The following is a 22,626-nucleotide window of genomic DNA, read 5'->3' as shown; positions in this document are numbered from 1 at the left end:
TGGTCCCCCGCAGACATCATGTGCCCGCGCAGCCACTCCCCAATGCTCCGGCCCCGCCTCCTGTTCACTTCTGGAATTTCAGACTTTAACGTCTGAAAACCACTGCGCCTGCGTTGCCGTGTCCTCGCTCCCGCTGATGTCACCAGGAGCACATGGTGCAGGCACAGACCATACTGGGCTTGTGCTATACACTCCTGGTGCCATCAGCGGGAGTGAGGACACGGCTGTGCCGGCACAGTGTTTTTCAGACTTTAAAGTCTGAAATTCCAAAAGTGAACCGGAGGCGGGGCCGGAGCATTGGGGAGTGGCTGCGCGGGCACAGGATGTCTGCGGGGGACCATTAGAAGCCCCGAGTAACTTCAACTCATTTTCCCCTGACCCCCCCTACAGTGTCCCTTTAAAGCTGGGTACACACAAGGTAGAAGCCTTTGAAAAGGGAAAGATCAAAGATAATCTGCAGATAATCTTTGTAAAAAAATTCACAAAAGATCCAGATGAAAGAGATTTATCGCTCAATCTTTCAGATCTATCTAACAGAAAATTGTATGGTGTGTATAAGGCATTAGGATTCTAGCAGCACTGTACCGCGTAGCCTTGACTGCGTACCGCAGAATTAACGATGCATGTTTTAATTTATAATTAACAGACGGATAACGGCGGGAGAGCTCCACAGAGGCTGCATGACTTATTTCAAAGGGTTAAATCAAATCAGAGATTTATTGTTCGCAATTACAGATGTAGGATTATTATCGAACAGAGAAGTGATAGGGAGCGGCTATGCGGCGTGGTAGAGAGGAATTTTATGGGCTTTATATGATCTTTTATTTTCCAAAGACTTTTATCTCATGTGTGTACCCAGCGTTAATTTAGGTGGTAAAATTGGTCAGTAATTTGTCAATGAAAATTGAGTGTGTACCATGCTTTAGGGTGTGTACACACATCCAAATGTGATTGGCCAATGGTTGGACACTTTTACTACTCCTTGTAGTATGAGGTTACCTACACAATCTGTTCATAGCATTCAAAGTCTGTTGACCCTGATACCACATGAAAATGGTAAAATTGGGCAATCATTGACCAATCAAAATTGTATGTGTGTTTACACTCTTAGGGCCTGAGCACACTAACACAGTTGTGCACAGTTGTATCCGCTTCTGTCTGGTTTTCAGCATCTGTAACAATGATGTGCAGAGCAGGGACAAGGTCCTCCAGCATCCAAGGCTGAGACACCAAAGTGCGCTCCTCCATGTGTTGCTAAAAAGCGGACACAACTGCGCACAACTGCGTTCGTGGGCTCCGGCCCTTACAGGATTTCTTGGCATTGACATGTGCTTTTTATAAAAGTACCAAAGTCCTTGTTTTTCACCTCTCGCCGTGTGAAGTTTCCCTGAAGCTTTTTAGTTTTTAGCAGCCTCTCTTGGCCCCGGTTTGCTGAGTAGACTGGCCAGCATGGTCCCTGCAGAACAGAGAGCAGGAGTATTTACAGCTGTATTATGGAAATCCTCCTCATTGGGAAATACATCAGATACGCTGAGGTGTGACTGTGAGAAAGATCCCTTCACTGTGTGAAAGAAACCAGTAAACCAAAGTCCACCGAAATCTATTTGTCTGCTAAACAAAGGTCATTGGGCCAGTGGATTTGTACTCTAATCCATGTTTACAACACGTTGTTTGGCGGTATTTGCATTGGATGTGCGCTGCTTACTCTGCCATTTTAACCCATTAGCAGGTTCAAACAAATGTTTTTGTTCAAATACTTAAAAACTGCTCCACGCCAACGCGACAGCAGCCCCAGGACCGCCTAACGACAATTGGTGTGCAGTCCTGGGGGCGTGTTTTGCTGGAGATCGCTCGCGCCGATGCGTGTGCATTTGCACTTGAATAACGACCGCCACTAGGAGACTGTTAGACGACGAAACTGCCGTCTATTTACATTGTACAGCACTGCGATCTAAGACAGAAAGCTCTGTTGGTGGGGACTAAAAGGGGTGGGGGGGGGGGGGGAATCACTTGTGTGCTGAGTTGTGCGGCCCTGAAACAAGCCCTCATCTACATGGTACAATTTTCCATCAGATAGATGGATCTAATGAGAAATTGCATTGTGTGTAGACGTCCACATTATTTCACATCAATTTTGCAATAGATTTTGCTTTGACATGGACACGTAATCTATTGCAAAATCTAATGCCATCCGATTGGACCGGTTGGAAATTATCTAATAGATCCGATCTGATGGAAAATTGCACCAAGTAGATGAGCCCTGAAAGCTGCCGTGGCCTAAATTGTAAAAAATAGCCTGGTCACTAGGGGGGTGTAATCCTATGGTCCTCAAGTGGTTTAAAAACTGCTGTGCAATGTACTGTAATGCTAGGTTCACCCAATTTCCAATAGGTCCGATCTGTTTTCTGTTCGATTTCCCCTTCACTTCTACGGAAAGTCGATTGGAAATCAGATCGGACCTGTTGGAAATAGTAAATCTGGCAGAAACTTGTATGGTGTGTACCTAGCATAACCTCTGCCAGTAAATGTCTGGTGCAGCCAGGGAGCGGGGGTAGGGAGCAGTTATAGTTTCCTGTTCCGGACGGCTTCTCTTCTTCCTCCACCAGCAGCTCTGAACTTCCGGCAGGTCTTCTGGGTCTCGATCTCCTCCGATCACATGATATGACATGTGACCAGGTTACAGGAGATCTTGTCAGCGTTACAGCGCCACCTGGTGGTGGAAGAGGGGTGATGAAAGAGATGGAAGAAAATCCTCCATCACCACCGGGTGGCGCTGTAACGCTGACACGTTCTCCTGGATCCCGATCACCCTGAGAAGACGTCGGGAATACATTGCCGTCACAGAGGAGGAGGAAGAAGCCGATCCAGCTGTCCGGACAGGTAACTATAAAAGCTCCCTGCCGCCCACTCTGCATACCCTGCCGAGCCGGCCAGGCACACTTCCCCCAGCGGCAGGAAAGATCCAGCCCAGAAGCCAAATAATGTTTTACTTTATTTGGCTGCTAAAGGGTTAACAAATCATCAGATTGCCCTGGCAGAAAGGACTCTGCCAAATCTCTGCATTGTATCACTGTACTACAGGGGCGTAACTAGAGATCACTGGGCCCCCCCGTGAAACTTTGGATGGTGCCCCCCACCCCCCCTTGCTTTCTGCACAAGAAGGCTCCTTATGGTAAAGGATTTCTTCTATTTGGCACTGCAATTGGCCTGATGAAGCGTGAGACCCGGGAAAAGCATTGCCTGTGCTAAGAAAAATCTATATATATAAAATCGGATGTATGTGTGTGTGTGTGTATGTGTGTGTGTGTATGTGTGTGTGTATGTGCCGCGATCACGCGAAAACCGCTTGACCGATTTGAACGAAACTTGGTACACAGATCCCTTACTACCTGGGATGATATGTTCTGGGGGTCTCGCGGCCCCCCTGCACATGTGGGCGGAGCTACAAACAGCCAATCAGATTCCACCCATTCAAGTCAATGGAAAAAATGTAAAAGGCTGCCATTCTCACAGTAATCAAGCCAGAGTCCCCACACTTGGCACAGTTGGTCACTTGGTGACCGAGGTTACAAATCCAGGAAAAGTGGGCGGAGCATAAAACAGCCAATCAAATTTCAGCCGTTCATTTTAAATGGGAAAATGTAAACTGCAGCCATTCTTAGACTGTTAATCGCAGGGTTCTCAAACTTGCCACACTTAGTCACTGGGTGAATGCGATTAAGATTCAAGAAAATGGGTGGAGCCTACAACAGCCAATCAAAATTCACCTATTGATTTTCAAGGGGAATATTTAAACTGCTGCTATTCTTACACTGTTAATGGCAGAGGCTTCAAACTTCCTACAGTCGGTCATTGGGTAACTGGGGTCCAAATTCACTAAAGGGGCGGGGCCACATACAGCCAATCAGATTTCCTTAGTGGATAAACTGCTTCCATTCACACATTTTTGATGCCAGGAACCTGAAAGCTCACAAACTTGGTCATTGAGTGACTGTGTGTCAAGGTTACAAAAAGTGGGTGGAGCCAAAACAACTTTTACTGGGAAAATATAAACTGCAACCATTCTTACACCGTTAATGGCAGGGTTCTCAAACTTTGCACAGTTGGTCATTGGGTGACAGATTAAGGGAATATTTCATCTGCTACCATTCTCTTATACTGGTAAAAGCAGATGATTCAAACCTGGTACAGTTGGACACTGGGTGACTAGGGTCCAAATTCAGGAAGGGGGCGGAGCCACAAACAGCCAGATTTGTTTATTTTTCAATGGGAATATACAAAGTATTGATACCAAGGACCCCAAAGCTGATAAACTTGATAATTGAGTGACTGTATGTCAAGGTTAGAAAAAGTGGGCAGTGCCAACAACTTCATTTTTTACATTGCAGGGTTCCCAAACTTCACACAATTGGCCACTGGGTGACTGGGATGAATATTCAGAAATGTGGGTGGAGCCTACAACAGCCAATCAAAATGAACCTATTGATTTTCAAGGGGAATATTCACATTGCTACCATTCTTACACTGTTAGTGGCAGAGGGCTCAAACCTGATACAGTCAGTCATTGGGTGACTGGGGTCCAAATTCACTATAGGGGTGGAGCCACAAACAGCCAATCAGATTTGTTAGATTGATTTCAGCCATTCTGTTATTGGCAGGGTTCTCAAACGTGACACAGTTGGCCACTGGGTGACTGGGACTAATATTCAGAAAAGTGGGTGGAGCCTACAGCAGCCAATCAAAATTCACCTTTTGATTTTCAAGGGGAATATTTACATTGCTGACATTCATGCACTCTTAATGGCAGAGGCCTAACATCTGCTACAGTCAGTCACTGGGAGACTGGGGATTAAATTCTGAAAGGAGCGGGCCAAAAACAGCCAATCAGATTTGTTTAATTTCAATGGTGAAATGCAACTTATTGATGCCAAAGCTCATAAACTTGGTCATTAAGTGACTGTATGTCAAGATTAGAAATAGTGGGCAGAGCCAAAAACAACTAACTTTTTACATGGGGAAATGTAAACTGCAGCTTTTCTTACACTGTTAATGGCAGGGTTCTCAAACTTCACACAGTTGGTCACTGGGTGACTAGAATTAATATTCGGAAAAGTAGGTGGAGCCTACAAGAGCCAATCAAAATTCACCTATTGATTTTCAAGGGGAATGTTGAAACTGCAGCCATTCTCACACTGTTAATAGCAGAGGCCTCAAACCTGCTACAGTCGGTCGTTAAAGAGAACCTGAACTGAAAATAAAAAGTCAAAATAAACATGCACAGGTCATACTTACCTCCCGTGCAGTCTACTCCCCAATCTCTTTCTCCTCTCCCGTGTCCCATTTGTCCACTATGATCAATGGAATTCTCCGTCCTCCATTTTAAAAATGGCCATTACCCCATAACAGCTTCCTGCTCATCACACTGTTAAACTGTAATATCGCTCACTTGAGCCATAGGGAAACATGGACATTACCTTGTACATTCAGTTGTAACTGACAGCTGCTGATATATAACTGACAGCAACTGGTATATTTCAGTTCTGACAAAATATTGTCAGAACTGGAAGTGATCACTGTAAGGAGAAAATGGTGAGCTTCTGAGAGGAACTGACAGTGAGGTAAGTATGTAATATTCATTTGCAGCGACGTCATGTGTTTATTTTAAATAATTTTACTCACTTCAGGTTCCCTTTAAGTGTTTGGGGTTCAAATTCAGTAAAGGGGAGGAGCCAAAAACAGCCAGATTTCTTTGCTGGATAAACTGCTTATATTAGCACAATTTTGATGCCAGGAACCCAAAAGCTCACAAACTTGGTCATTGAGTAGTGACTGTGTGTCAAGGTTACAAAAAGTGGGTGGAGTTAAAAACAGATTTTTCTGGGAAATTGTAAACTGCAGCCCGTCTACACTGTTAATGGCAGGGTTCTCAAACTTAGCATAGCTGGTTACCGGGTGACTGGGATTAATATTCAGAAAAGTGGGTGGACCCTAAAAATGCCAATCAAAAATCACATGTCACTTTTCAAGGAGAATATTAAAATTGCTGCCATTTTTGTACTGTTAATGGCACAAGCCTCAAACCTGGTACAGTTGGTCATTGGGTCACTGGGGTTCAAATTCAGAAAAGGGGACAGAGCCACAAACAGTGAATCAGATTTGTTTCATTTCATGGGAAAATACAAATTATTGATGCCAAGGACCCCAAAACTCACAAACTTGGGCATTGAGTAGTGACTTTGTGTCCAGGTTACAAAAAGTGGGCGGAGCCAAAAACAAATTTCACTGGAAAAGTGTAAACTGCAGCCCTTCTGTTTATTTCAGGGTTCCCCAATCTTTGCCCAGATGGTCACTGAGTGACTGAGATTAATATTCAGGGAAGTGGGTGGAGCCTATAGTAGCCAATCAAAATTCACCTGTTGATTTTCAAGTGGAATATTTAAATTCCTGCCATTTTTACACTGTTAATAGCAGATGCCTCAAACCTGCTACAGTTGGTCATTGGTTGACTGGGGTTCAAATGCTGGAGAGGGGTGGAGCCACAAACAGCCTATCTGATTTGTTTAATTTCTATGGGAATATACAAATTATTGATGCCAAGGACCCCAAAGCTCACAAACTTGGTCATTGAGTGTTTGTGCGTTAGGGTTAGAAAGTGGGCGGAGCCAACACCAGTCAAATACATACACAGGCAACGCCGGGTCATCAGTGGGTGAAGACAAATACAAATTTCACTGGGAAAATGTAAACTGCAGCCATTCTGTTAATGGCAGGGTTTTTAAACTTTGCACAGTTGGTCACTGGGTGACTGAAATTAATATTCAGAAAAGTGGGTGGAGCCTACAAAAGTGAATCAAACTTCACCTGTTGTTTTTCAAGGGGAATATTTAATTGCTACCATTCTTGAACTGTTAATGGCACAGGCCTCAAACCTGGTACAGTTGGTTATTGGGTGACTGGGGTTCAAATTCAGAAAAGGGGGTGGAGCCACACACACCCAATCAGATTTGTTTCATTTCAATGCAGATTATTGATACCAAAGACCGCAAAGCTCACAAACTTGGTCAGTGAGTAATTGTGTGTTAGGGTTAGAAAAAGTAGGCGGAGCCAACACCAGCCAAATACATACCCGGGCAACGCCGGGCAATCAGCTAGTCTTTTATAATAATTTACGGGGATTTCATCATTAAGGTAAGATACCTCATACTATTTACAGTTTTTAAGCTGTTTTTAGACGCTTTTATCATACCAGGGAGCCTCTTTCCTCCGTTGTTCTGCACAGGAAAACTGAGGACCATTGTGTTTTCCCCATTCAGATAAAAACACTTATACTTAAAGGAAATGTCAGGCAATCTATGCTACCCCCAGATCTACTTACCCAGGGCTTCCTCCAGCCCCTTGCAGCCAACAAGTCCCTTGTTGCAGCTCTGCTCCCAGTACATACACACACACACAGCCGTATTATTGTACTACATGAGAGCACATGCTATATGGAGGAACAACACTGACATGCTGAACGTAAGATATAGTATCAATGTAACTTTGGCAAAACATTCAGAATGTCACTGTCTGATTGATACTGTTATTACAACAACTTGGACTCAGTATGAGACAAAAAGCTCTCAATGAAGCAGCAGCAACAGTAATGCTGGGCATACACGGTCAGATAATTCTTATTAATCGAGCCGCTGATGGCTCGATTGATAAGATCCAACCTGTCCGATACCCCGCTTCATACCGGTGGGGAGAACAATGGGAAGAAACGAGCGGCTGATTAGCAGCACCAGCGGGGACCAGCAGGAATCGAACACGCGCACGCGCAGTGACGCGCCGGCATCGATACCAGCGCAAAAACTAACCGTGTATGCCCAGCATAAGACATCAATCTCCACTCTACTGTGTTGTAAAAGTAATCAGAGGCCATAAGGTCATTAGCCTGTGTGTGATAAGAATCTAGGAATCCTTTTGGAGTGATTGCTGAAAAGGGAAAGTCTACAACTTTTTTTAAAAATGTGACTCCTTTGTTTGTAAGGTTGTACATGAAGTCATCAGAACTTTGCAGCAGTGAGAGACAGATGTTATTTTTTTTTACGAACCCTAGGGAGCAGGGACAGTGTACAAATTCCAAAGTGTGTATGAGTCCTTATCTGTGTGGTGGACACATGCAGTCAATATAAAAATGGTGCGAGAGCAGAATACGTTTTTTCTCTCCATGCCCTTAGCTGTCAGTCTCTCAAACTTTCCCCCCCACGGGGCCCCCTGTGGCTTCTGGGCCCCCCTGCGGAGGCATCCCTTGCAGAGTCTATTGTTCCACCCCTGACTGTACAGCAACCATCCCGACCCTGGGAGAACCTACGCTCTTATTCTGCTTGATTAGATACATGAACTTACGGGAGGGAAACATGGCTAAGGAAAAAAGCTTTCTGTCTGCTTTACGTGCATAAAGTGGGCGTGGCAAAATAAGTGCGTTTGAGTAACAACGGGACTTCCGCTCCAGCGTCTTCTCAGGGCATCCCCAACACCCCACGACGTCTTCTGAAGGCATCCCCGGCATCCCTCCAGCGGTGCAGCAAGGGGCTCGCACGCGCAGTTCCTCCTGTCGGGCACGCGTAGGGCAGAGCAGCCTTTGCAGGCTGAGGAGGCGTGTCTAACAGGAGGGGCTGTCATCCTGGGGTCTGGGTCTGCTTTGCCTCTAGGGTATATTAGGCCAAGTGAGTCAGTTGCTCACTGGCCTTGATACTAATCAGCACGCTGGTTGGCCTAGCTAGCAGTATTTTGAGCTACATTAATATATTGTGTAGACGCACAATATATATGTACTCTAGTCAGTCAGTCTTGTTCTTGTAGTTATATACTTTGTAATTTATTCGTAATATTCTAGTAATATTATTGAAGTAACATCTATTGTATATTTATCGGTGTACCGACCTTTTGCCTGCCTCTTGACCTCGCTCTAGTCTGATCCTTCTGTACCACTGCCATCTGATACATGTGTTCAACTCGGCCTGTCCCTGACTTCGTTATTGCCTGATCCTTACAATACGACTGACATCTGACCTATGTGTATGACTCTGCTTGATTATTGACTACAATTTTGTTTAGCTACTCTGTACCTTGATATCTCTGACTTGTGCACGATTACGGCCTGTTCCTGACTACGCTTTACGTACTATAGTTTGTGTATACACTTGTACGTTACCTCATCACGTACCAGCGTGATAGTTTGTCTACAGTATTTAGCCAAACCCCTTTCAGACATTGTGGTACACAAAAGATGCTGGTTGGCCCGGCACTCAGTAAGGGGGGAGTTGTTTGGTCTGCTGCACCATGTACAATAATCAGTCCCGTCCTAATCCTTGCTGCAACTGGGATCTTAGCGTGTGGAAGCGTGCAGACAGATCTTTTTGAAACACAAGTTCATATGCAGCACACACAAGACAATCCGTGCACCGCTTCCTTGATACACTGTGTTTATTTTCCCATGCAATACATCAGCAGATGGATAGGCAATATTCCAGTGACAGTGTTCACATATATGTTTGCATTATGTCAATCTGACCTGTGCCGTGGACGGGTGCGGGGGGGTGACCAGGGGATGGGAGGACTGCGCGACAGCCGTTTCGCGCCGGTGTGGCGCTTGTTCACGTGCAGGTATCCTTGGGCGAATGGCGGCGTGTACGGGCTTCCGTGATGACACTCGGAAGCCCCGCCCATCACGCACGCCATTGGCTCCTGGGTGCTGGGTAGTGATTAGGTGCGAGGCTAGGGGGGAGGAGACCGGCCTGTGACATGGCATTGGTTAAGTGGTTGCTATGTCAACAAAGACACGCATATACAGTGATTACAGATCGCCGCAATAAGGGTGTTTTTAAATGAGGTTTCTAATAAAAAGTTTTTTATATAAAAAGCAGGTGGAGATTTAGGCACGGTTCAGGCAGTCACATTGGCCCAGTGCGAGCGTGTCTTTTATTAAGACACAAAGAAAGCACAAGTGTTTGAAGTTTTATAATGAATGGGTCAGGGCACTAATAATTGTATAATTTGGAGCACGTCACGGTATGATGTTTACAATGTATGCACAGTTTAAATTCGCCATGTTGCGGCGATCTGTAATCACTGTATATGCGTGTCTTTGTTGACATAGCAACCACTTAACCAATGCCATGTCACAGGCCGGTCTCCTCCCCCCTAGCCTCGCACTCAATCACTACCCAGCACCCAGGAGCCAATGGCGTGCGTGATGGGCGGGGCCTCCGAGTGTCATCACGGAAGCCCGTACACGCCGCCATTCGCCCAAGGATACCTGCACGTGAACAAGCGCCACACCGGCGCGAAACGGCTGTCGCGCAGTCCTCCCATCCCCTGGTCACCCCCCCGCACCCGTCCACGGCACAGGTCAGATTGACATAATGCAAACGTATATGTGAACACTGTCACTGGAATATTGCCTATCCATCTGCTGATGTATTGCATGGGAAAATAAACACAGTGTATCAAGGAAGCGGTGCACGGATTGTCTTGTGTGTGCCCCTTTCAGACATTACTGGCCTTACGTTACGCTAAGTCAAGCGGTGCTCACTTGGCCCAGATCCAAACACCTTGTTACAGACCCGAGGAAGTGGCAAAGTCCCGAGAAATGCATTTTGTCCCATTTTAGTTCTTTAATAAACCTTATTTTGTTTACCAGTGAATCCTCTGAATCGTAGACCAGGGGACACCTTCTCTTGAATGTATGCATGGAGATTGTTGGGTGCATGTAAGCATCTCTTCATTGAGAGCTAGCAAACTTCTCCTGGTGCTACCGTATGTATAATGCTGTTTAGTTGCCAAAATTTAAAGGGAACCTAAACGGAGAAGGATATAGATTTTTCCTTTTAAAATAATACCAGTTGCTTGACTCTCCTGCTGATCCTGCATCTCTAATACTTTTAGCCACAGCCCCTCAACAAGCATGCAGGTCAGGTGCTCTGACTGAAGTCAGACTGGATTAGCTGCATGCTTGTTTCAGGTATGTGATTCAGCCACTACTGCAGCTAAAGAGATCAGCAGGACTGTGAAGCAACTGGTATTGTTTAAAAGGAAACATCCATATCAATTTCAGTTAAGGTTCCCTTTAAAGTGGGATTATACTCCCAAAAGTCTAATTTCATTAACTACTCTTAGTTACATAAAATAACATTTGAAGGCATTCCCGTGCATTCCCTGTGTGAAAATGTTTATTATCACTGCAGAGAGCAGTACAGGCTTGCTCATCTCTGGTCATTGGCAAATGTAATCATTGCCAGCCAACACTCTCTGTCTGTTTCTTCCCTCTGCCCCCTCCCTCTTCTGAATTGACTCAGCTGTTGCCAGGACAATGTGTCTATTCAGCAGAAGGAGGGGGAGCAGAGTCAAGACACAGGCACAGAGTGCCAGCTTGCAATGATTACATTTGTTGATGACCAGAGATGAGCAAGCCTGTAGTGCTTTAGGCAGTGAAGATAAACATTTTTACACACAGGGAATACTTGGTGATGCTTTTAAATGTTCTTTTATTTAACAAGTAGATACTGAAATTTTACTTTTTGGAGTATAATCCCACCTTACAGGAAACCCAAGATGTCATGTGACATGATGAGATAAGCATGTGTATATACAGTGCCTAGCACACAAATAACTACACTGTGTTCCTTTTTTTTCTTTCTCTGCCTAAAAGAGTTAGGCTAATTTCACACCAGGACGTTGCGTTAGAGGGGGCGTTAAGGTCGCATAACGTCCCCCTAACGGAACGCCTGGTGGTGCTAGATCTGGACGTCAGAGTGAGCCGCGTTGTGCAGCTCACTCTGGCGTCAGTGATGCCGTGATGCGCACTCTTGTGCGCATGCGGCATCACGTGGTCCCGCCGGCCAATCGCCGCACAGAGCGGCTGCTCCAGGAAGTAAACACTGCACGTCATAACGTGCAGTGCATATTAATTAGCCATGTGCCTGGCCGCTCTCCGCTCCTCCCCAACATTTCTGAGCATGTGCAAGCAGTCTAACGCGGCTCAGCCGCGTCCAAAGTACTGCATGCAGTACGTTGTCTTGTGACGCAGCGTTACAATGTAACGCAACGTCCGCACTGTGAACAGCCCCATTGATTTTTCATTACTGTGCGGTGGGCTGCGTTACAGGCTGCTCTAACGTGCGCCTGTAACGTCCCACTGTGAAACCAGCCTTAATCATCAGGTATGTAAGTGGCGGTTCCTGTCTGAATCAGGACTGGGTCAGACTACAGTGTGACCCTCACTGATAAGAAATTACAACTATAAAACACTTTCCTAGCAGAAAATTGCTTCTGAGAGCAGGGAAGAGATAAAAAGGTTCAATAGTTCATAGATTTTAGCTCTGGCATACTCCAATGAATGTGTCATTGAGCAAAAACATCAAAACAGTAAAAACTTTAAAAGTAGATTGAAATATAATATAAAACTGTGGAATATCTTAAAAAGTCATTTTTAGGAGAAGGAGGATAGATACAATTGTTTATTTCATTCATTTATTTTTTTAACTGTAAGCATTTTTTAGTTTCATTTCATCATCAGTGTCTTTTTTTTTTTTTTTTAGTCCCAACAGAAACATGTTTATCGGGTGTTGCAGTGTCAGGAAGCGGAGTTGGCTCAGATGGTCTCCACCATGTCTGACAGCTGGAAATTTGAGCAGGTAAAGAATAAATTACCTTTGCTGATCTACAAGGAATTGAGTAACACACTCTGTGCCTCTATTTCTGCTTCCTGTTGCTGAGCAACGCAACCTGGGTAAGGCCTGCCCCCTAGCCTGCTGATTGGGCAGTGTAGAGAAGCAGCACCACCTGTGTTGAGCTCAAATTTTGTAAAATCTTAATTTCGCTTACAAATTTACAATTACGAAGCCAAATTCCAGCACCCCAACAAATTTGTAATTAATTTCCATTATAATTCCTTCATAGTTATATTCCTGTTCCGCAATACACGTCATCACAGGAAAATGCTAAACTTAATACTTTTGAGAGCAAGCAAATTATTTTTCTAATTTTTTAAAATTGATTTTCTCAAAAAATCTTTTTGAAAAGAAATGTTTTAACTTCCTATTATTTCTTGCTCATTCCCACTATTCCCGCATTCTGGTTTGTGCTAAAGTTTTTTCACAGTTGACGTGGAAAATTGTTTACGACTGCCGTGGTTGTAATTTTTGTGTAACGTGAAATTTACAAATGGATTACCCAAACTCCATTCAATTTAGTTAAACCTCAGTTCAGAGACATTTCAGATACATTTTTTCACATACATGTCACAACAACATTGTTTTATATACTAGCTGATGACCGAGCGTTGCCCGGGTATGTATTTGGCTGGTGTCGGCTCCGCCCACTTTTTCTAACTCTAACACACAAACACTTAATGACCAAATTTGTGAGCTTTGGGGACTTTGTCATCAATAATTTGCATATTCCTACAGAAATTAAACAAATCAGTATGGCTGTTTGTGGCTGCGCCTCTCTCCAGCATTTGAACCCCAGTCACCCAATGATCAGCAGTAGCAAGTTTGAGGCATCTGCTATTAACAGTGTCAAAATGGTAGCAATTTAAATATTCCCTTTTATAATCAACAGGTGAATTTTGATTGGCTATTATAGGCTCCACCCACTTCCCTGAATAATAATCTCAGTCACCCAGTGACCATGTGGGCAAAGTTTGGGAACCCTGCCATAAAAAGTGTAGGAATGGCTGCAGTTTATATTTTCCCAGTGAAATTAGTTTTTGACTCCGCCCACTTTTTGTAACCTTGACACACAGTCACTCATTGACCAAGTTTGTGAGCTTTGGGGTCCTTAGCATCAATTATTTGTATATTCCCAGTGAAATGAAGCAAATCTAATTGGCTGTTTGTGGCGTCACCCCTTTTCAGAATTTGAACCCCAGTGACCCAATGAGCGACTGTACCAGGTTTAAAGGCTTGTGCCATTAACAGTGTAAGAATGGCAGCAATTTTAATATTCCCCTTGAAAATCATCAGGTGAATTTTGATTGACTGTTTTAGGCCCCACCCACTTTTCTAAATATTAATCCAGTCATCCAGTAACCAGCTATGCTAAATTTGAGAACCCTACCGTTAACAGTGTAAGAATGGCTGCAGTTTACATTTTCCCAGTGAAATCTGTTTTCGGCTCCGGCCACTGTTTGTAACCTTGACACACAGTCACTCAATGACCAAGTTTGTGAGCTTTCAGGTACCTGGCTTAAAAAATGTGTGAATAAAGCAGTTTATTCACCAAGGAAATCTGATTGGCTGTTTGTAGCCCTGCCCCTTTAGTGAATGTGGTCCCCTGACCAACTGTAGCAAGTTTGAAGCCTCTGCTGTTAACGGTGTAAGAATGGCAGTAGTTTAAATATTCCCCTTGAAAATTAATAGGGGAATTTTGAATGGCTGTTGTAGGCTCCGCCCACTTTCCTGAATATTAATCCCAGTCACCCAGTGACCAAGTGTGCCAAGTTTGAGAACCCTGCCAAGAACAGAATGGCTAAACTCAATCTAGTAAATCTGATTGGCTGTTTGTGGCTCCACCCCCTTTAGTGAATTTGGACCCCAGTCACCCAATGATTGACTGTATCAGGTTTGAAGCCTCTGCCATTAAGAGTGTAAGAATGGCAGCAATGTAAATATTCCCCTTGAAAATAAACAGGTGAATTTTGATTGGCTGTTGTAGGCTCCACCCACATATGTTAATCCCAGTCACCCAGTGACTAACAGTGTTAAAGAGGAGCTGTTAGGTATAAGGTCTCAGAGAAAATAAACACATATATCAGTAGCTAAAGATTGGCTGTACTTACATTACATATGCATTTCACTGTCCACGTTTGGATTTCACAGAATTTGTATATAGTATATGCAGAGAATGATGCTCCTGACAGCTCATGGCAGGTTCCATGTTTGTGAAGCCAAATGTGTCGTCATGTCCTGCCTGCTTCTGATCACAGAAAAGCTCCTACTGAATAACACTACTGTGCAGTGAATATTAATGAGCCATGTGGCTAGGAACAATAGCTGACTCCTGCAGTGTACTCTGCCCGAGATTTATCAGTGCTACGCGATTACAAGCTGCTGTAACGTCTCATTAGCAGCCGAGGGGAGAGCCCCAGAATGCTTTGCAGTATGGTATGCGGCTTGCGTCTTCTTAAGAATAACAGCCTTGCTGATAAGCACACATCAAAGGTAACTGAGATTTTTATCTTCACTAATTGCTTTTGGGCTTCCTTCTAAACTGTTTAACACAGGAGAATAGAGGTTTAAATTAGCTTCTGCAGCCTGACAGTTACTCTTTAAGTTTCAGAACTCTGCCATTAACAGTGTAAGAATGGCTGCAGTTTATATTTCCCCATGTAAAAAATGTAGTTGTTGGCGCTGCCCACTTTTTCAAACCTTGACATACAGTCACTCAATTACCAAGTTTATGAGCTTTGGGGTCCTTGGTATCAATAATTTGTATATTCCCATTGAAATTAAACAAATCTGATTGGCTGTTTGTGGCCCCGTCCCCTTCTGAATTTGAACCCCAGTCACCCAGTGACATGAATGGGTGAAATCTGATTGGCTGTTTTTAGCTCCACCCAGGTGTGCAGGGGGACATGAGACCCCCAGAACATATCATCACAGGTAGTAAGGGATCCGTATACCAAGTTTCGTTCAAATCGGTCAAGCCGTTTTCGAGTGATCGCGGCAGGTACACGCGCGCGCGCGCACACACACACACACACACACACACACACACACACACACACACACACACACACACACACACACATACACACATACACACATACACACATACACACATACACATACATATACACACACATACATATACACACACATACATATACACACACACACATACATATATACATATATTTGATTGTATATATATACAGTAGATGGCTCTAATGCTAGGTACACACAATTCAATTTTTTGTTAGATTTACCTGCCAGATCGATTTTTTTCAACATGTCCGATCTTAATTGAAATAGATTTTCTGATTGATTTTTTAGATCGATTTCCATAGAAGTGAACGGAAATCAATCGGAAAATTGATCAGAAAATCGATCAAAATTAAGATCGGACATGTTGAAAAAGAAACAAAATGGCAGGTAAATCTCACAGAAAATTGTATCGTGTGTACCTAGCATTACACATGTGTACATATCCCTATAGCAGTGATGGCTAACCTTGGCACTCCAGCTGTGACAAAACTACAAATCCCATCATGACTCTGCCTCCCAGAGTTATGCAGTAGAGCTGTCATAGTACTGCAATGCCTCATGGGACTCGTAGTTCCACCACAGCTGGAGCGACAAGGTTAGCCATCACTGCCCTATAGAGAGTTGTGCCCCTCCTGTGTTAGTCAGCCAGCAGTGCAGTGTAATCTCATTACAGAACCACACCTGATCAGCAGGGCTGTACAAACCTAATGAGGTGTCTGAAGCTCCATTTGCTGGACATAGTCAGTAAATATTTATATTCATGAGTAATGCTTCTTGTTTATCTGTTTTATAACATTTATTTGTTTATTTATTTGTTTGTAATATAACTCCAGAATATATGAAGAAGATATAGGAATAGTTAGTTTCAGGTTACATGTTACGTACATATGCTACGACCGCTAGCGAGCCACATGACAGCTCTCCCTGCTGCCGCTAGACTTCCTGGTGGTGTTAAATACTATTCCCCCTCCGAGTTATTGCAACTCAGAGGGGGCGATCACTGGATTCCTGAATTACTCTTGTGCAGGGCGCGCAGCATAGCATTGCTGATATGTGTGCCTAAGTGACCTGCTTCATACATGTTTCTTATCACAGGCAGCTCACCACTGGAAGTACTACAGAGAATAGTGATTATTATCCGTTACAGATAAAGAAATACAATTATAATCATGTGACAATAAATGAGGATTTCAGGATATAATTATTTAGGACAGAAACCAGGAATTGTCCCTGGAGATCACAGACAGCTAGTAATTACTGGCAGGACAATCAGCCAATCACAATCCTCCCCCTGTGATGTCACCAGTGGGCGGAGCTCTCACACCCCCTGACTCCCCCCAGATATCTTTATACAACTTCCCTTCCCTACACCTAACACAGCATGGAGGGGCTCAGTGAAGGTGGTAATAAATGTGTGGAGGTGTCTGATGGGGTCACACAGGGCATAAAAGGAGATCTGCCCGGCCTCATAATCCAGAGATATCCTGACTCTATCACTGCGGATCCTGTCAGGTAACTGGATCTTTATCCTGTCATGTGTCACCAAGTACTGATTATACCCCCTGTGTAAACACCAGGACTTGTTATTCCATCCAATCTGTGACTGATCTCCTCTCCTGGCTATACTGGGGTAACACATCCCGACTGCCCATATAGCTAATCTCCCAACATCCACTTCCCAGTAATGTCGCCCTGAGGAGAAACTCCGGCTGCTCAACACCTGAGGCTTATCCTGAAATCTCTCTGGCGTTTCTGGGCGGTTCTGCCGTATATCTGACCAGGATGCAGTTTTCCTGTCATCTGATACATGTAGCCCATTACTAGCTGTGTTTACATCCAGTAATATGTCTGCAGGCTGTACAGAGAGCCCCCCAGTTACCCCAGACATGATATCAGCTAGTTCTGTATGTAATGTGTGTGAGATGCTGGCCACATCCAGATCCCCGCCATCATGGAGCTGCTTATCATGTCTGTCCTCCGTGTCACACAAGTCACCTGTGTCTGGTTCCTGTAAGACAATCAGTGGGTCAGTCATGTTACACAGCTCCTCAATGTGACACATCTTCCTGGACAGCTCCTCCTTCTTTATCTCCAGCTGTCTGATGATGTCATCATAACATTGTACCCGCCTTGTGATGTCACTCAGGACTCTCTTCTCCAGCTCCTCCAGCTGTCTCCTGAGGTCTGTAAACAGGGCAGTGACTCTCTCTGCCTCACCGTCTGCTTTTCTGCTGCGTTCCTCCAGACTCTGGACTCTTTTCTCAGCCTCCTCTGTCTCTGTCATCAGTGTCTGCAGATCATTCCTCAGCTTATTCTTCTTCTCCTCAGAGGCCTCATCCAGTGACATCATCTTATGTCCTACATGTCCCCCGATCACATAGCAGGACACACAGACACAGGCAGCATCCTCAGTGCAGTAATACTTCAGTATTTCCTTATGGATGGAGCATTTCCTGGTCTCTGGGGAGGTGGTGGGGGCACATAAGACGTGTTCTGGTGCCTTGCTGTGGACTCTCAGGTGTTTATCACACATAGAAGCGTCACAGTGCAGACAGGACATAACAGCAGGTACAGGAGAGTCCACACAGTAAGTACAATGGACTCCGGATGCCTCCTGATCTGGCTGAGTAGTCAGGAAACGCTCTGCTATGTTCCTCAGAGCAATGTTCTTCTGCAGTGTCGGCCGCTCCTTGTACTTCTCTCTACATTCAGGACAGGAATAACCTGCAGACCCCTCCTGTGAGTTCAGCACACGATCAATACAGACCCGGCAGAAGTTGTGACCACATCTCAGGTTTACAGGATCGTTATAAATGGTCAGACAGATGGGACACTCCAGCTCCTCGCTCAGATCAGCAGACGCCATCGCTGGCAGCAGGAGAGGAAACGAAAGTGAAAGTCTCTGATTCTCAGATTCCAGAAGAACCAGTTACTTATTGTCTGCCTGGGGGAGGGGTGACGGCAAAGCTGATTTTTTTTAATTAGAAGCACAGATACGTACTGGATTACACTCCCTCCGTACAGCAATAGCTTCCTGGTCTAAACTAGAACACCGTCTGCATGGTCAGTGACATGATTATGTACTCAGTAAAGTGCTGCAGGAGATGTCAGTGCTATATAAATACATAATAATAATAATATGGTAGGACATTAGACTATGATTATGGTAGGATTAGATTGTGAGCTCCTCTGAGGACAGTCAGTGACATGACTATGTACTCTGTAATTAGTGTTGGGCGAACACCTAGATGTTCGGGTTCGAGAACGTTCGCCGAACATCGCCGCGATGTTCGGGTGTTCGCGCCGAACTCCGAACATAATGGAAGTCAATGGGGACCCGAACTTTCGTGCTTTGTAAAGCTTCCTTACATGCTACATACCCCAAATTAGCAGGGTATGTGCACCTTGGGAGTGGGTACAAGAGGAAAAAAAATATTTGAAAAAGAGCTTATAGTTTTTGAGAAAATTGATTGTAAAGTTTCAAAGGAAGTCTTTTAAATGTGGAAAATGTCATGTTTCTTTGCACAGGTAACATGCTTTTTGTCGCCATGCAGTCATAAATGTAATACAGAGAAGAGGTTCCAGGAAAAGGTACCGGTAACGCTAACCCAGCAGCAGCAGCACACGTGATGGAACAGGAGGAGGAGGCGCAGGAGGAGAAGGCCATGCTTTTTGAGACACCACAACCCAGGCCTTGCATGAGGACAAGAAGCGTGCGGATAGCATGCTTTTTACCGCCATGCAGTCATAAATGTAATAAAGATAAGAGGTTAAATAAACAGGGACCGGGCGTCAACGCTAACCCAGCAGCAGCAGACGTGATGGAACAGGAGGAGGCGCAGGAGGAGAAGGCCACGCTTTCAGGTGCAACTCAGGCCTTGCATGAGGACAAAAAAATGTGTGCGCAAAGCAATGCAATGAGTAGTTTTCAGGACACAATGGGCTATTCGGAGGAGCTATTCCCACCCCCACAATCTTCTACCTGTGAAAGGTCAATGGAACAGCCACAAATGTTGTGCCCGGATTCACAACCTTTTTCTGTGGAAAATGCACCTCGCACTGAAATGCAAGGCGAGGCCGAAGATGAACATGACGTCAACAACTCAACATGACGCAAAATGGGGGCGGAACAGAAAGCTGCTTTCAATGTTTTGAAGGCCTTAATTGCCTCCGGTGGCCAGTTAGATGCATCATTCATCACACCCAAATCCCAGAGCAATGTGTGCAGGAATTTGAATCGCAGGAGGTGTACCGAGATCATCTGGACAAGTGACCAAGTGACCAAGTGACAAGTGACCAAGTGACAAGTGACAAAGTGAAAAGTGACAAAATGACAAAGTGACAAAGTGACAAGTGACAAAGTGACAAGTGACAAAGTGACAAAATGACAAAGTGACAAGTGACAAAGTGACAAAATGACAAAGTGACAAAGTGACCAGTGACAAAGTGACAACTGAGAGGTTGTTCTGGGGAGCTCCACTGCACTCAGTCGCATATGAGGAGAGGTCTCGTCGGGACTGCTGATCCTCCTCAGCTTGCTCAAAGCCTTGAGGGTTCCTGAAGATCCTCTGCTTGGAGTTCGCCGGGGTTCAGCTTGGTGTCGGGGTCGGCGGCGTCCTCCTCACTCCAACGTGGCAGATCTTCTGTTGAAGGAAAAAAAAAACAAACATTGTTAAAAGTCCAGTACCGCTTCTGAAGGACTCACCAAGAGATGCAGGAGCGCTTCAATCTAGAGCACCATCGCTCGCTGGGTGATGTCCCTCCCTACGCGCTGGAATTCTACGCTGCACATGCTAGCACGCTTTTGCGCAGTGCCGAGGCGCATTCCAGCAGCTAGCTACCAAGCTTCTGTGGATCTGATTGGGCCACCATGTTGGATCTCTGCCAAGTCCTCCAAAATTTTGAGCAATCCACGTTGCGTGACTGAGCAGTGACAACTCTACAGTCAGCATTACAATACCACTGCTGTGTTTACTGAAGAAATCAATGTTGAAGATGGAAAACCGCTGGCATGATGCAAGTGGGGGATTCTGAAGATGAAAACGATCAGCGTGATGATACCAACATCAGGCAACCTGCCTCAGGAAACGCTGGTCCCAGCTATGACAAAGAACAGGACGAGGAACAGCTGGAGTTGGAGCAGGAATTGGATGCCCCCACTGCCAAGGGACAGAGCGGTGCACGTTGGACTTCCACAATTTAGCGGGAATGGACAGCAGAAGAGGAAGAAAGTGATGCTGGTGACGAATATGGTGCATCACAACAATCACAACGCTCACAAGAACATGAAGACAGAGGAGTCTGGCAGGACTCTCTGGCACACATGGCTCAATTCATGCTAGACTGCATTGAACGCGGCCCGCGCATTATTCACTATTCATTATTATTCATTATTCTGGAATCTGGACAACACCAATTACTGGGTTTATACCCAGTTTATACAAACACAATGTTAAAAAACTGATTGAAGAAAGTGTCAGACAGGTCAAAAATGGAACAATTCCAGCAGGCCCTTGAGGATGGAGACTTTAGAGAGGAGATTGACATCCTCCTCCTTCTCTAGCCAGTTGTACGCCGACAGACTGACTTCAGCAAACCCAGGAGGACCAGGAGGGCAGCAAAGAACACAAGCTGCTGCTAGTGCCCAAAAGGGAATGGTATTGGCAGTGTCCTTGGAGTGGGAACATTTTCTGACACCCATGCAGCAGCCCACAGAACAGCAATCGGGCAGTTCCACGTCCTCCAACACCAATCGCCTGGAGAAGATGGTCAAGGTCCAGGACTACATGTCAGATGGCGTAGCTGTGTTGAACAATCTATCTGCAGACAGACGGTGAGTGTGACAGGCAGCACAGAAGGACCATGGCAACTCACTCATAGTACCACAGTTTGATAGTGCTGCCCAAAAAATTATATGGATCCGTGGACCCGGGCACTGCGGGCAGTACTGGGAAGTGGGAACGCAGATTTTAGTACCTAAACACACGATACAACATGTTTTCCGGGGTCGGACTCTGAGGCACATACAGATGGTCCCGATCATCATCCTCATCATACAATTCTTCTCCTGAGTCTCACCCACCCACCACCTCTGCCACCCCAACATCCCCAGACAGAGACCCCTCATCGTCCTCAACATTAACTTGGGATGCTGGCCTGAGCCAGACCTCCTCCTCCACATCAGGCCCCATCATCTCCTCAATGGCAGCCCTCATTAATCGCTCTGGCGACGGACCGATGGACACAACGTTCTCCTCCGGGGAGGGCTGCTGCTGACCACTGGCTGCTGGGGTGGATGTTATAGCTTGCGTGGGGCGTTGGCTGTTGCTGTTGTTGGGAGTGCTGCTCACAGCGGAGGTCTCTGAGGAACTCATGGTGAGCTCATATAGTGGTTGGCGGTGAGTGGAGTATTACTGATTCCAGCAATATACACACTGACTGGCAGAGTACGCAATGCTATATAGTCTGGCTGAGCGGTGTACACAGAGTGGCAATACACACAATGCTATATAGTCTGGCTGAGCGGTGTACACAGAGTGGCAGTAAACAATGCTATATAGTCTGGCTGAGCCGTGTACACAGAGTTGCAGTAAACAATGCTATATAGTGTGGCTGAGCGTTGTACACAGAGTGGCAGTAAACAATGCTATATAGTCTGGCTGAGCGGTGTACACAGAGTGGCAGTAGACACAATGCTATATAGTCTGGCTGAGCGGTGTACACAGAGTGGCAGTAAACAATGCTATATAGTGTGGCTGAGCGTTGTACACAGAGTGGCAGTAAACAATGCTATATAGTCTGGCTGAGCGGTGTACACAGAGTGGCAGTACACACAATGCTATATAGTCTGGCTGAGCGGTGTACACAGAGTGGC

The 22,626-nt window shown here is 45.2% G+C and overlaps 2 protein-coding genes across 2 annotated transcripts in view; one reads left to right on the top strand and one right to left on the bottom strand.

The window, feature by feature from the left end:
• The window catches only part of KCTD17 (potassium channel tetramerization domain containing 17), a 99,781-nt gene that overhangs the window by 36,621 nt on the left and 40,534 nt on the right, over positions 1-22,626 (top strand). The window contains exon 4 of the mRNA XM_068251940.1: positions 12,582-12,677. Within this exon, the coding sequence (XP_068108041.1) occupies positions 12,582-12,677 (96 nt within the window). The remainder of the gene's footprint in view (positions 1-12,581; positions 12,678-22,626) is intronic.
• Positions 16,524-18,643, bottom strand: LOC137531918 (E3 ubiquitin-protein ligase TRIM11-like). Its single transcript, XM_068251939.1, has one exon. It carries the CDS (start codon positions 18,616-18,618, stop codon positions 17,071-17,073), a length of 1,548 nt encoding a protein of 515 aa, XP_068108040.1. The 5' UTR covers positions 18,619-18,643; the 3' UTR covers positions 16,524-17,070.

Source organism: Hyperolius riggenbachi, chromosome 9 (assembly GCF_040937935.1).
Source record: "Hyperolius riggenbachi isolate aHypRig1 chromosome 9, aHypRig1.pri, whole genome shotgun sequence".
NCBI lineage: Eukaryota > Metazoa > Chordata > Amphibia > Anura > Hyperoliidae > Hyperolius > Hyperolius riggenbachi.
Note: the sequence above shows the minus strand (reverse complement) of the source record. Positions and strands in the feature narration are given on the sequence as shown.

Coding starts and splice junctions, on each gene's coding strand:
- LOC137531918 (XM_068251939.1), bottom strand. CDS start 18,618: ATGGCGTCTGCTGATCTGAGCGAGGAGCTGGAGTGTCCCATCTGTCTG.